The 15,041-nt window shown below is 45.5% G+C and overlaps 1 protein-coding gene across 1 annotated transcript in view; it reads right to left on the reverse strand.

Annotated features, from left to right (window-relative positions):
- Positions 1-401: 401 nt before the first annotated feature.
- LOC119448799 (Down syndrome cell adhesion molecule-like protein Dscam2) overlaps positions 402-15,041 on the reverse strand; it is a 117,351-nt gene continuing 102,711 nt past the window's right edge. Inside the window, exons 12-22 of the mRNA XM_037712014.2 lie at positions 14,208-14,381; positions 13,173-13,320; positions 12,164-12,312; positions 8,167-8,298; positions 7,076-7,243; positions 6,192-6,262; positions 5,465-5,714; positions 4,336-4,434; positions 2,150-2,338; positions 802-1,096; positions 402-581 (exon numbers count right to left, since the gene is read on the reverse strand). Of these exons, the coding sequence (XP_037567942.1) occupies positions 527-581; positions 802-1,096; positions 2,150-2,338; positions 4,336-4,434; positions 5,465-5,714; positions 6,192-6,262; positions 7,076-7,243; positions 8,167-8,298; positions 12,164-12,312; positions 13,173-13,320; positions 14,208-14,381 (1,730 nt within the window). The 3' untranslated portion in view covers positions 402-526. The remainder of the gene's footprint in view (positions 582-801; positions 1,097-2,149; positions 2,339-4,335; positions 4,435-5,464; positions 5,715-6,191; positions 6,263-7,075; positions 7,244-8,166; positions 8,299-12,163; positions 12,313-13,172; positions 13,321-14,207; positions 14,382-15,041) is intronic.

The following is a 15,041-nucleotide window of genomic DNA, read 5'->3' on the forward strand; positions in this document are numbered from 1 at the left end:
TGTTTGGAAAATATTTTTAGCGGCACTCTTTTACTCATTAGAACTTATTTCGCACTTATCTAGCACATCACTCACTGATCATCACATCACTTAATAGGCCGCAGAAAAATGACAGCATTATGACAGTATCCTTGGTGTCATATATGGAGGATTAGCTACAATCGAACTGTTGGATTATCCTGCCGTACGCAGTATATGACGTGAAAGCTTCTACATATTACGTTGCAGATTGTGAAAACAGCGCAATAAATCATTTTCGTATATAACTACTATGCTGCAGGCAAAACGTCCTCGTCAACATTGATATTTACGATCCGCTCACCGTTTCACCGTTTTAGAGCGTTGTTGCGCGCGTGCAGAGCGAAGAAAGTGAAGGCAAGCAGTCGTACCTTCATAAGTACTGATGGCTGATGGAGGTGTTCCGGAAGACCTTCTCCTGCAGACGAGCACCATGATGGCCACAGTGACGGCCATGAGGACAATGATGGAGCAGCAGATAGGTACGATGATGGACAAGCTGCGGTACCTAGGGCTGCTGCTGTCGCGTCCAGCCTCCGATATTTTGTCCGGTTCTAGCGGATCTGGAAGCGGGGAAGTCAAAGCCCATGTCTCCTGGCCTGAGCCATACACACATTGTTTTTATTGCGCTACCAAAGGAAACTCCAGGCAAATTTCCGTCCGAGAATATATATATATATATATATATATATATATATATATAATATATATTAATAAATATATATACATTCGAGCATTCATTGCGCATCAAACTGACTAAATGACATCACGTGTTCCACTCACTTCCTGCGAGCGTTAGCGTAGCGACTGTGTAGCTCTGCTTTGGTGGAGCCGGCGCTGTTGTAGGCGACCACGAGCAGCTGGTACCAGGTTCCAGGTGCCATGTCTCCGACGATCACCACGTCTCGGTCGGGGAGCACCCGAGACGACAGCAGCGTCCAATCTAGTTCGTCACGGGGCCGGTACTGAACCAGGAAGTGGCTGATGGGGCAGCCGCCGTCACGCCAAGCGGATAGCACCAAGCCAAGACTGGTCACGTTGGGCAGTACAGCCGCCTTTGGCGAGGGAGCCTGGGGTGCTACCCAGGAAACCAAAAGCCGAGGGAGTCTTAGTGAAGGCGTGCATGCGGCCTTCGACATTTCATTGCTCCTCTGACCCTAACTAAGAAATAGCTGCTACAAGAGAGCTTATTAGCTATCGCCGCCCGTCGACTGGGCGAAATCTTTCTGTAAAATTCAGATAGGCTTGTGAGGATGCCTCATGCATCAGCGACATGTCATTTGTTCAGGATAAAGTAGCGTACGAGCGCACATCGGAGGAGCACAGTGATTATGATACTAGGTGGCCACACCGCAAAATAATATGCTAGGCGCGTCAGCACAAGCTTACTCAACAACGCAAGAGGATGCCGCCGTAAGGCGTCAAACGTGAGTTCGTGTTTCGCGTACGCATATTGAACAATAGCGGGCGCCTAGAAACAGGGCTTCCATTTGCCTTACTCCCGAGCTCGTAATACTCGGTGGTGTCGCCGCCATCGCAGTAAAGAAAGCTTCATAGATATATTTTTTTAGGTGTAGAATCTTAGTGAACATTGCGAAAACATCCAATAATTAGAACTTTTGCACACCGGACAACCTTCGTTTGTTCGCGATATAACCTTGAGATTTCCAAAGTAGTGTTACAGTCCACGTCAAAAGTTTACGGACCGCGAGATCTGTAAAAAAAGCGGAAGGCCTCCGCAACCCGGACGCGTAGCTTAGCATTTATATTTCCAGCCTGTAATTGTGTACAAGCACCAAATGCTGTTGTACGAATTAAGTGGATAGTGTCGCAAACTGGTCAGGAAATCACGGCCTTCTCCGATGTCGCAGTTCGTACACGTTTGACGCCGCCGGAACCTACATTAAACGTGATATTACAAAGACGTTTGAACCCTTGTTAGAGCTGTTGCGCTTAACAGTACCGAATTGAAATACCAGGTGATGACAATGCTACTCTGTGAAGGTGATATAAATGTAATCGATCGCACCCGTAGCGAGCATTACGCGCAATATTTCGTAACGACACGCAGTTTGGCAGACTTATCTACTCGGACCAGCTCTGTGATACAACGTATTCGTTGGGGATGTACCTGTTCCCTCTGTCTTGACTTGCAGTAGCTCTTCGGGCTCGCTGCGTCCGTTGCGGTTGAAGCTGAGTACAGACAAAGAATAAGTGCTGCCGCACTGCAGGCCTTCGAACAGGTAGCTCCGCTTGTCAGGACTGATGGAAACTTCGCTCCACTCGAGCCCTTCCTGTGTGCGGTAGCGGGCAACGTAGCCTGCGTAGCAACGCGAAACAAAACGCACAAGAGGCTCATATTTACACATGTTGGACAGGAATTAGGTATTGCTACGAGGCGCAATTTTCTCACCCTAACATTTTGGTGGAGGTGCTGAGCATGTTACGGGGAGAAAATACGCTTGTCAATACATTTACACGCTACATACAATGGGCAGAAGACAGGCATACAAGATGAAGCCCGTGTGCGCGACTATTGGCGATCGTAGTCTTCGCCAGTCCTTTCATGATCGTTCGCTACTGCAGCGCCTCGTAGCCGTGTATACAAGATATGAGTTAGCACAGGTTCAGTCCACGCAGGAGTCGTGGGACAGAGAGGTGTGATCTGGTACGTGTGAAATATAGGTCTAAAAACGAATTTTAACCCTCGGTTTATTATTTTCTTGCTTTAAGGTTTCGATAAAATCCGCAAGTTTAGCTAAAGGGCCCATCTGTCGTAGTTTGTTGCCACAGTAACCACAGAAAATCACGTTTTTCTTCCCTTCATGCAGAAATAAATCACTCGTGTGAACTGTATATGTCGTTCGTTCTTACGTGGTAGCTGTTGCTAAAGCTTTTAAATCTATACGAAAATGGACACAAGGACGCATTAAACACGAAGTGAGACGTTTACGAAAATGATATTAGGACTCACATGGAAACTACGTGGAAATTGGTAAAAATATTGTGGCACATAAAAACAAAAACCCCCATTTACAGGCAAACGGAATGACAACAATCATTTATCGCGCCTTAGTATGCCAACAGTCAAATCATTGCTTCCACTATAGCTGTACAATGCTCGATGCTTGCACTATAGTTTTGTTATTGCTGCAATAATTTTAGAGCTAAGGATTTGCTATTTCTAGTAGTTTTTTCGTTCTTCCCCTGATGCACTCTTCGGGTGGATATGTAATGCTTTTGCGGACGAATAACGTTAACGCCAACTATACGGCGTACTATATACGGACGAGTACGGCAAACAATCAGGCGTGCGTGCCTTTATCGGTACAACAAGGATGCCTGAGCGCAGGTGCTGCGAGCAGGACTGAAGGGGCCTGGCACGGCATACCGGCTCAACACCGTCGACGTTGACATAGCAAGGCGTCAGTGAAACGCACTCACGCACCCAACGAGGCACCGAATGGAGGTGCCCTAGCAAGGCAACACGTCAGCGAGGAGTGCATAATCTTCTCGTCGACGTCCCTACGTGCTCGCGCAACTAGACTTTCACAAACCTCCACGAGTCTACGCCTAAAGTCTGGCTGCCACCTACATGTCATTTATTGCATCGTGTGGAAACTCGCGAATCTATCGTACTCATAGCTGAGCACTGCCGTCGAGGAAATGTTCAATGTATCCTCTTACAAAAGTTCCTATAGAAATTTGTTGTCGTTTTATTGATTTGACGGCGCCTTCATATGTCATATGGATGCATATATACGAGTATATTATACAGAGATTTCGCTAAGCTTCACCTCTAGAGGAACGAAAAGACGCTCAGCAGCGCGATGTACTGATGTCCCGGCGTACGACCGTCTGAAATCATCTACGCAGAGTGATACATTCAGTTGAGTTTTGTTGAACACATTGTAGGTTATTATTAGGCGTAGCATGGAAAGTGTTCGAGCTCAAAAATTTTGTACACCATGCGACGCGCTCAGCTGCTGCCACGAACAGCTTATTTTCGATTTATGCTAAATGCATGAATTGCGCATATTTGAGGAAGTTTCAAATATACTTACAATGAGGCATTCGACGAATTAAAGTCGTTTCACATTTAGGTAAAGTGGTCTCAACTCTGCGACTGAACTTTCTGGCCGAACAAAATTTTAAATGAGCCGAAGAATTACACGCCGACTGAGTGCGTATCAAACTCTACTTCACGAGCACAAATGTTTATGAGAACGTCGCACACCCTTATCGCATGCGAATAAACACATGTTTCTAACTTTACATAGTACGAGCATTTTTGTGAAGCTAGTTAGCATTGCTGACCTTCCACGACTTCGTTCCCTTCATCTTGCGGTGTCCAGCTCAGTTCGATGGAGTCGGTCGTTTTGGATGCTACAGTGACGAGAGGTGGTGGTGGTGGATCTGCGCATAAGGGATATAATCGCATTGCTTTAGCGATAAAAGGGCACAGTCATAGAAAGCTCGTCCAGAAAATTCAATATTTTGGGTGCTTCAGCGCAAATTCAAAGTGCTTCTGCTATAGAATGAGCGGATTCCCTCGTGTACTGAGGACAGCACACGCCACGAGTCCTCACTGTGCGAGTCTACGTTTCGAAAATATCTTTATTACTACAGAAAGTGCCCCCATGAACTAAATTAGTTGTTTTATTTGAAAAAATGGTAGCACTTGATTATGTCATAGAACAGGAAAAAAAAAGCTCTGCGTAGCTGAAACGTACGTTGCTGCCACTGTTTTGATGTTATTTCGTCTTAGCTTGTTAATTTCATCGGCAAAGTTATTGAGGTATTGTTTTCAAATAGACGGCCGCAGAACGATTTCTTTAATATCGACTATTACGTGGAATTGTTTGTTTGCGCTGCCACCCGTGTAAAGTGTATTCATTGTGTGGAATTCCTCGCAATCTTGTTCGAGAATAAGATAGAACACTGATGGTCTGTCAGCTTAATTCCGCTTCCAACTGCCGTCTTCAGTAAGGCTTTAAATTATTGCATTCGGTTGAACCTGCTCGCTAATTCGGACAACAAGATTAGGTTGGAATTAACGAAAACATGGCTTCATTAATGAGTACAACCAGTGTTATATGAATAAATATATATATTTGTCGATATAGCTCAGTACTGCGATAATTCTAAAAAAAAGTACAGCTGTGTCTTGTCTTGTCTGCAATCAAAGAGGTCTCTTCGGCGCTAAACAGTAACTTATACGTTACATTAGACTTCGGTTTTCGGTAAACTTGGGGTTACTTTCTGGCTTACTACTAAGTAGACATAAAATGAACGTAAACTGCCGGGCAGATATTACAGAGCCAAAAATGCAAACAAGACTGCTGGGTTGCAGAAGATTCGTTTTGAAATAGCGGCCGCAAATGCCCGTGTCATAGCACGCCCCCCCCCCCCCCCCCCCGACCCTTTCTGCGCAAAAGGCACTGACCTTGCTCGTGTGTCTGCACCATGATCTCGTCGGAGAGTGGTCCCGCCCCTTTGTCGTTGAATGCTTGCACCACGACGGCATAGGCAGTGGCGCGCTGTAGGTTATCCACAACGCAGCGTGTGACGGGCTTTCCCAGCGACGACGAGCTGCCGGTGACAGTCTTGAAGACGTACGGCTCGGTGGAACCGTGCACACGGTAGCCCACATAATATCCCTGAATTTCACCATACTGCAGGTGCACTGGCGGCGGCTGCACGACGGTGATTCGCAGATTGAGAAGGACGTCAAAGCATGTTGGATTGTTTGAAAGACCGCGGTATTTAGAAGCTGTACGGTTTTCAGGCCCCCTACCATTTAACATACAAACATACCAATGCAATTAGCTAGTTTGTTATCTATAGCCCTGGTTGAAAAGAGAACATGCATAACACACAGTGATCCCTCCTTTGCACCAGTTTACAGAAAAAAATGAATGTAGCTTTGGCCAGAAAAGATAACGATTTATTAACGAAACATTGGTATGCAGCGAATAATATATAACAGCGGATCTGAGCCTCTTCATCGAGGAGACCTCGTGTCTCTCGGCACATCAGATATTCTCTCTTTTTGATTCTGGGTACTTAAAAAGCAGCTTACACGCCACTGCATTAGCATTCGAAGAGATCTACCTCAGCACTAACCTATTAGCTGTGATGATGTGCCGCAGTGAGCATTAGAAGCATCTCACCTTCCATGATACCTCCACTTTTCTTGAGCTGACTGCCGTCACCTTCACGCTTTGTGGTGGAGTTGCAGGCACTGAAAGAGTTAGAGCGACGAATGCTGAGGAGTTTCATTTTCGCGACTACAATAGTAACACGAGTAGGGTATGCCTGAAAACTGGCAGTAGGAGATTCCCGTAGTACAGTGCGGATAGAACAAAGAAGTAAGAAAAGTCCTAGGTGAGCAAACGTTTTAAAACAGTCTCTTGCATTACAAGAAATTGTATACCTGTACATGAAAAGTATTGGTATTTTCTGTTTTTTTTTCTCAAACTCTTTTGAATACGTGTTAGGCTTGCCGAGTGTAGTGCTGTCTTCAACCGTCTGACGTATCGGCTTATTTGTCATATTATACCATTTACACTCACCTCGAGAATCATTTCAACACAAGAAAAAATTTCTTTTCCTGACAGGAAGCACTGCGACTGTGATGCTCAAGGTTTCTGCTTCGTACAATGTTTTTTATTTCTTGGACTAATTTTCTTACGCCAATGACTGCGGTAAGTTTTTTTTGTCGAATCCTGTAATTAGTTTTAGCACAGTTTGGCCATATTTTCGTGCTGAACTCCGTATCCGCAAATATCAATCACTTCCTAAAAGCAAAATATTTTTTCGTCTTAATAATTACCGGCAGCACAACAGCCCTACGTATTAACTATAAAAACGCGCAAATATAACTTACCACATGCCTTTAACTGTGTAGCATGAAGCAATGTGCGACTGTTAATAGTACTTGTGTGACACTTGAAAGGAACAATAGCAAAGCTCGGTAAAGCCGTTAAAGGGGCTGCAAAAGCACTCATTACCTGGACGCGCTCTAATTGTGAATGCAATCTGCTCAAGCACTCACCTTCGCCATCAGTGATGACGGTCAACGCCTCACTGGGTGGTCCGATACCAATGGCATTCTCAGCGAGGACCCGAAAGTTGTACTCGGTGAGTGGATGCAGATCCTGTACCGTCACCTGGCTCTGGTCAGCCTCGGCAACCATTTCGCTTAGCTGCTTCTCCCAAGACTCTGAGAGTGATTGACGAGGAAAACGAGACGGAGTGCAGGCGTTTGTTGACGGCAGCGTAGATGCCGTGGCATTTGGGAACATAAGATGGTCGAACATACACTTTGATGTTACTAAGCGTATTTTACCGATTCTGATCAATGGCAGGAATACTTATTGCATTATAAACGCCATAAAAGGTTGCAAACTGTTTTCTAAGCCATAATAATAAAGTAGTCGAGAAACAAGGTGCCAGAACAAAAGCAACTGAAAGGCTGGGGCAGTTCACATCCATAATTCAACAAAGACGAACTTTGAAAATACCCTAGCATTGTGCTTAGTATTCGTACGTGCCATGCATCTCCGTACCTGCATACCGGCAGCGTCTCAAAAAAAGTAAATATACACTGCTTATGGTGAGTCAAATATAGTTGGAAATTGTCAAGTAGCTTACAAAACAAAACAAAAAAATCTGTTCAAGAATTGCCTGCGTCATACATGCAGATGCTGAAGTTTGCTTAGAGGTAGAGAATGCCTTTTGTTTTTTGAACAGCCACGAAGAAAAATGCTGTAACGTTTAATATCATTTCTTCCTTTATTCCATTCATCCCTTCACCAACTGGTTTCATATACTTGCAAATTTTACGACATTCATTTCAAATAGAGACCCAGTTTTGTGGAACAGAGCACATGTGCGGTTCTTGTGCTGGTTCAACGTGTAGCTCGATCAACCCTCTAATACAGAATGCAGCGAATTGCACGCATTTTTTTTCTGTCGACTCACAAAAATATCACAAAATATTGTCACAGAGCACATATATGTAACGTCCTGTGAACAAGTTGCCTCTGTTCCTAGAAAAGTTATACTGTTGAAGGCGCCAAATCATGGTTTCAAAAATAATCATTCTCGTGATTTCAGTGGACAGCTTTGAACAAAGAAGCCTACCGATGCTCCTCTTGTATTGTACGATGTACTTGGTGATGGGCGAGTTCCCGTCGCTGGGACTTTTCCACAAAACGGTTACAGATCGGCTGAGCACGTTGAGCGCTTCCGGCCTGGGGGGCTCATCGGGCCTGTCTTGGAGAAAAATACACACATGATGGCGCGCAACTTCGGTCACAGGTTTAAACATGCGTATGTGCAGTAAGTTCTTTTATTTGCATGGAGGACAAAGGCACAGTGTTGATTACAATAAATGAAATAGGAGCGAATGCGTGAATGGGAAATTGAAAGCCCAATACGAGGAGAGTTCATTGATTCAAGGCTGAAAAAAAAAATCACATCATCTCACCCTAAGAGGCAACCATGGTGGGATGCGAAAGCATCGCGGGGGGTGCGCACCGAGTTTCCGTTTCGTTTCACTTGGCAACACAACCCAATGAAAGTTAGAGTGAGAGAATGTATGGAGAAAAGAGGAGACGTTTGTACGGGGTTGTTGCGTCTTTATTTAGAGATCGTACGTGATTCCTAGCGTCGGTGCGCGCGGTATCTTGAAGACGATGCCTTTGTGGTCGGGGAAGTGTAGCCTCAATGGGTCTTGCTAAAGAGGGTCGAGTTTGAAATTTGCAAAGACGAGGTCTATGCACGTTCCCCTGATGGTGGTGTGTTGCTTGTGATCTCGGGAAATGCATCGCAAAGGTTGCGGTCGAACCAAAGCCGGTCGCACACGTTCCAACTGTGCCCGAAGCTCCGATCAAGGAAGTCGCGCTTGAACCGCGCGTCAGCACCGTCGAAGCCCGGGCGTTGTAATGGCCTCGAACGTGTTGCTGCTCTGGCCGCAGACTCGCGTTGCCTCGTCGCTTCAGGATCGGGAGCTGCCGCTCGACGCGGCCGTTGCACTTCGACTTTCCGAGCCCGGAGTTCGGGGTCGGCTTGATAACGCTGACGTTCCACTTCGGCGTGCCGAGCTCCCGTAGAAGTTTCCTGTCGATGTTGACGTTTACGTTCGGCTTCCCTGGCCCGAAGTTCGGGGTCCGCTTGCCGACGCTGACGTTTACGTTTGGCTTCCCGAGCCTTCCTCTGCTCCGCGGCGGTGGCGCTGCCGCTGCAACTAGCGCCGACGTTGACGTTGTTCATGGCGTTTCGCACATCGTTGCACAGAGAGAGAATGACGGAAGCACAGCGAACGCGCGCTTTATACTGCGCCGTGACACTTGCGCCGCCTACCGGCGTACCCTTAGAGAGAGAGGGAGAGGGTTATATGCAATGATTCGCTGCGCCGCACCTGTGGCGGAGAGGGGAGAGGGGAGGAGGAGAGCGCACACCTGCGTAGGAGAGGAGAATGAGGGAGAGTTGCGCATGCGCAGTATGGGTGCGGCCACCGCAGAACGAACACTGCCCCGAGCATAAGATGCTCTCGCATCTAAAAAATCCGGATTATCCCAGCGTCTACGCTATCAAGTGATATTGTACTATATAACTCTTTTCTTTTTCATCTATGGCTTACTTTGAAAGCATCTGCACGCTTCCCTTTCCATAAACCTTTCAGTTTGTGTAGAGCACGAGATCAATGCACCTAGTTTAGGTGCACATATATAGACGCAGTTAGGCGATCCAGCGCGTTTCCTTAGAACACCAAAAGAGACAGTTCTCCGTTGCCGTCGATTTGTAACGGCTTTTTCTTGATTTTACCGCTCTCGTTCACTATCTCTGGCCCGCACAGTCTCCTGGTTCTGCTACGCGCTTCGCATGGCTTCGAACAAATATTCCCACCTTTTGTCTCCTCGCAACTGCCTACAAAAACGGCTAGCTACAGCGTGATGCTGCCTCAATGAAGTACTCATTTTTTTTGGTACATCATCACTTGCCAGATAATTATTCATTATCATAAAGTTTCATAATCTCAGCGGCTCTCTTATAAAACGGGCAGCGCACTGACCACGTGTTGCGGGCTGAGCACGGATGCGTGCTGCACGAGCAGCCGTTCCTCTCTGACTAACCTATTTCTGTAGAAATTAGGAACGCTTGACCTTGCCACTTTATAGATATTCCAACAAATTGTCAGCTGCACTAAAGCGTGACTGTGTTTGTACTGATCAATAGGTTTTGGGGGGGCACTTGTCTTTCCCATGACGCTCCTGCGTGAGCCCTTTATATTTTTGTGCATGCGAACACTCCTCCTTATGTGATTTTTTTTAGTTAGAACCTATGCAATTGCTTCATGGGAAAAGTATCACGCCATTTTATTCCGTAGCCTTTTTGCCTAAAGGTGTAGTTTCATCGAAGAAAGGATTTTAAATCTCAAGCATGTTGGAATATACTTCGTGTGCAGTTTACAGTGACGCAGCGTAAGCGTATTGAGGTTTTTGGTATAACCATGGTGCCTTTGTATTTGGGCGCTGAGCGGTGTTCTATAGAACATTGCGAATGTGTATAAAACGCAACCAAGACAAAACAATAAATGTGAGGAGCTGTCCAAACGGACCAATAAAAAGCGTTTAGAGCATGTAACATACGTAAACATTTTATCGCTGGGCTAGCTATGGATGCCGCTGTTTCCACAGCGCCACAAACGTGGCTTTTTGAAACATTCTTGTCGAAAGTATGACAAAAGGTTGCCAGTGTTTGCTTCGCTGTCATGCTACACGTAGTTTTTTTTTCTTTTTCTGTTTGCACTTTTCAATAGACAACGCACGCCATCTAGCCTAACGCTGGTTGCGCAAGAACCTGCAGAAGAATGGAGGCGAAGTAAAGAAGCAGAACGCAACGATAACTCGGAGACCACGTGAACCGCAGGAGGGAAGGCGAACGCCATAGGAGGTGATGAACGGCAAGGCTAAACGGACGCCGATCGATTCGTGGTTTCTTCGTCCTGCTGCACACAACTAGCACTGCCGGCAGGTTCAACTAGCTCCAAACGCCTAGGAAAGTGCTGTGCGCAGGAAGCCACTTGCGCCTCGAGGCCGACGCCATAGTCCAGTAGCCTGCCTCCACTTCAACCTCTTCTTCGGCTGCAGTTTTTGCGATGATCATCGCCACCCTATGCAAGAGACCGCTGCGGCTGTCGGCCCAAGTATTCGATACTCTTTTAAAGCTAATTAGTGCTTCCTAAGCTTTAATTAGGTAATGAGGCCCACTTAGCGCCTACTCAAGAGCACTGCATTAAAGAACTTTCTTAAGGTGCTTAAATAGCATATTTAGAGAAGTGCCACTGAAGCGCACTGACTATTTTTGTCGAAGCAAGACGTTGCCTTCTACTCGCCAGTCGAGACGTAGCTATTGGAGTCTAGACATCTCCTTGAAATCGAATCTTATCCTATCCCCTGCGCTAGGCTTGTGACATTTTGTGATGTCGTCTTCGTGACCGTGACAATGATTACCATCATACGAAGTTCAGTATCGAGCTGGACCGTGATATTGCCGAAGAACAAAGGCCGAGTATAGTACGAAAACAAAAGATAGCATGAATGACTTCTCGATGATATGCTGTTTTCTTTTTCGAAATCATACCATAACAGTGAAAACTAAGGAACGGCAGTGCGAGCTGGCACGCGCGCTGCTAGTACGGCGACTATTTGCACAGAGAGCAAGGAAATGCGGCAAACACAATTTACTTTCCGACAAACGCTAGTGGTGCGGCAGGAAGTATGCCAACACAATTTCCTTGTCATGTTTACAGAGGGAGAACGAGTTGTTGTTGAAAGGCGGGGTTGGCTTCGATTGTGTGTGCCACCACAGTGTCCGACGACTGGCAGTGGCCACGGTTGTCTTACCTTCACAATGACGGGGAAAAGAACTAAGTAGGTAATAAGAAAAGTCCAGCGAGAATATTACTTGCCGCTGAGAAAACAGAAAAGCGAGACGCGTTTCTGTCACGAGAAGAACTTCCGATCTGAATAACTGCTTCTTTTTCCCCCAGCGACTCGTTCCTGACTTTCTTGCGAAAAAACGATTATAAAGAAAAACACCGGATATACACCGACCATATTATGATGAGGCCTACCTTGTATGGAGAGGTGGGTCACCTGCTCGTCGTGCCCGTAGGCGTTGGAGACCTCGCATTTGACGGTGCCGGTGTCATTCTTCTCGGCGAGCAGTATCATCAGCTCGGACCAGGGAGACTCTTCGCGGGAGTGGTCTTTGATGGTGTACCTGCAGCCGCGGGAACCGAAGTAGGCACGCCATCGACCGTGCGTTCGTTGGAGGGACGACAGTACAACATTCGTGGTGAGGGTGAGAGGGGCGCGATAACTGTGCCTCGCGATGACCGCGCCCCAACTTTTGACCTTTTCAAACACTCAGCCAATGACACGATACGAAAGCCATTAACGAGCAGGCGATGTGTATGAAGCGGAGTGAGTGGGCCTCAAATGAGAACTATAGAAGACTGCATCCGGCAACGTGCTGACTTGGGATGCCATGTATTTGAACGCTGAGGGATTAATGCCTAAGGTGTTAGGATGAACTCGTTTGTGCAACGTTTATTTACAAATTCACTAATTTTAGTATAGGAATTCACATTTACATTTCAATACCTCATGTCATTTCACAAACGCAATTAAATTTGGCATACGTAAATGCTGATGAATTGAGACATCATAGTTTTTTTTTTTCTTCTTATTTTTTACAGAGTCACTATTGACTGAAACACTTTGCTCAATTTGCTTAGGAGCAGTAATTCATTGTAACCGGAGAGGTCTTGCTTAAGTTCTCCACACTTGTTCAAGCACATTTATAAGCGATGAAACAAACAACCATACACGCTGTCTCAATTTCGCGTTTTATTCTTAGGATCCAAGCGAAAAGAAATTTAAAATAATGTTGCAGGCAACTGGCTTGTAGTTTGCAGTAATAACCTAATAGGAAACTAAAGCTGCTTCAAGAGAACAAGTCAGGCATCGAAATCGATGAGGTAAACACGTATGGCCATGTCTGCTTGGCATTGCAAGTATAACCATTTGGCTCTATTACATTTTAAACGCAAATGCACAGTCACATATTCGATTTCGTACCTGGGATTGGAGAATGCTTTGATCGGCTTGCTGTCTTTTGACCAAAAGAAGCTGATAGGCTCGTCTCCCGTAGCTTCGCAACGAAGCTTCACCACTTGACCCCTTCCCGCCATGTGGGACATGAAGCGCTGCCTTACTTTGGCTGGAGCTGTAGTGGCCAAAAATTAAAATGAGAAGAATCGCGTTCACACTTGTTTAATTTGAAAAGGAAATGTTTAATAATACTAAATAAGAAGCTACCGCAAGTAGAAGCTTTGTTCTGCGCGACAGTCGGTTTATTTTGTTGCAATTACTTGTAAAATCGGTTCAAGTAACAATAGAATTCTCATTCATTTTGACGAAAAGTACAGCTCGATAGAGATTCACACGATTGGAGAGATTTCTGCAAGATACAAGCAGCTCACAATGATGTAAAGTAATAGCAACAGCCGTCCTGCTTTTTGTACGCTGCTTTTCCAAGAAGCATCTCTTAATAGTAGCGGACTGGGCGACTTGGTACTGGTTCATCTTTAAAAGAGGCGCATAAAACGAGGGACAAGGCGAACAAGGGTTGATGATGTGAGCCTGTGTGTCGCCTTCACGCTACAATATTTCGTTTAGTGAGCACCAACTAGACCAACAACAAATCCGCCTGCGAACAAGGGAGGCAGTGTACACGTGCCGAAAACTGAACAATTTGTTGGAAAAACAGCATGTACATAAGGTAGGCACCGTGTTAGATAAAGGGAGTGAAGGGGACATACTGGTCGAGCAACCGCAGTATCTTTAAATGTTGCCTATGTACCACACTTGCTTTTTCTTCCAATAAATTGTTCAGGTGTCGGAGCATGTGCACTGTCTCCCTTGTCCGCGTAGTCCCTCGTTACAGGCGCCTCTTTTCAAGATGAACGTCCATTTCTTTTTTTTTACTTTACTTGATGAATAGCATGTTACGCACTCTGACGTAAACCTTTCCTTTATAAATTACCACGTGCCTGCCTACTTAGTAATTGTTCTAATAACTTATTTTTTTACCTATATTCTGAAAATCCTTACCGTGGACGTTAACCTGCACCACAGTGTAAAGAGGCAGACCGACGCCGTTCGAGGCTTCACACATATAGCCACCGGCATCCGAGGTCTCCACTTCTTGGATTACCAGGGATCCGTTCACCAACGCTTGCATGCGAGAGCTGCTTATAACGGTGCGGAATTCTGCGCTTTGAGGCCCTGAAAAGAGAAGGTGAGTGCGCAAATGCCAAGTGAAGGGTAGAGAAAGACGTCGAATTCGGCCAACAGCATCGTTACAACTTTTATATAGGTGGTAGTTTTGTGGAAGCACAGTTCACGTATTTTCAAAAAAAAAAAAGAGTAAATTTGCATCCTTTTAGCAAACTTGTGAGATTACATAGCTGACAAAAAAGTGAATGGGTCCGCACTAGGAAGTGAATAACTATAGGTCTGGTTTTTTTTAAATGCAGTTGCTGTTTTTAAATGAGTTAGCTTACACTTTAATAGTGGAACAGAGTTACCAGTTCAAAAAATAAACGCAGGAAGAAACGTTGATACTAATTGATAGCAGGAGAAATCGAAGTGCGGATGAGTAGAAATAGTAAATAAGAACGCTCCTTGTACTGCTTAATTTAGAGTTAACTACGTATTTGTCGCTAAATTTGTAATATCAAGCACTCAGCGACTGAGCACAAAGAATGCCAAAGTAACGTGCACTGACGAGTTCAGGAGCGCCAGAACATGCTTTGTAGTTCGTTCGTTAACGTTTGAACAAACGTGGTTAGTGCTTAACATGCTATAATGAGCCCTATTCAGATATGTAACGGTAACGCACCCAAGCTGGGGTGTTCATAAGTGGTCTTTAGGACGTATTCGCGA

This window comes from Dermacentor silvarum, chromosome 4, assembly GCF_013339745.2.
Source record: "Dermacentor silvarum isolate Dsil-2018 chromosome 4, BIME_Dsil_1.4, whole genome shotgun sequence".
Lineage (NCBI taxonomy): Eukaryota > Metazoa > Arthropoda > Arachnida > Ixodida > Ixodidae > Dermacentor > Dermacentor silvarum.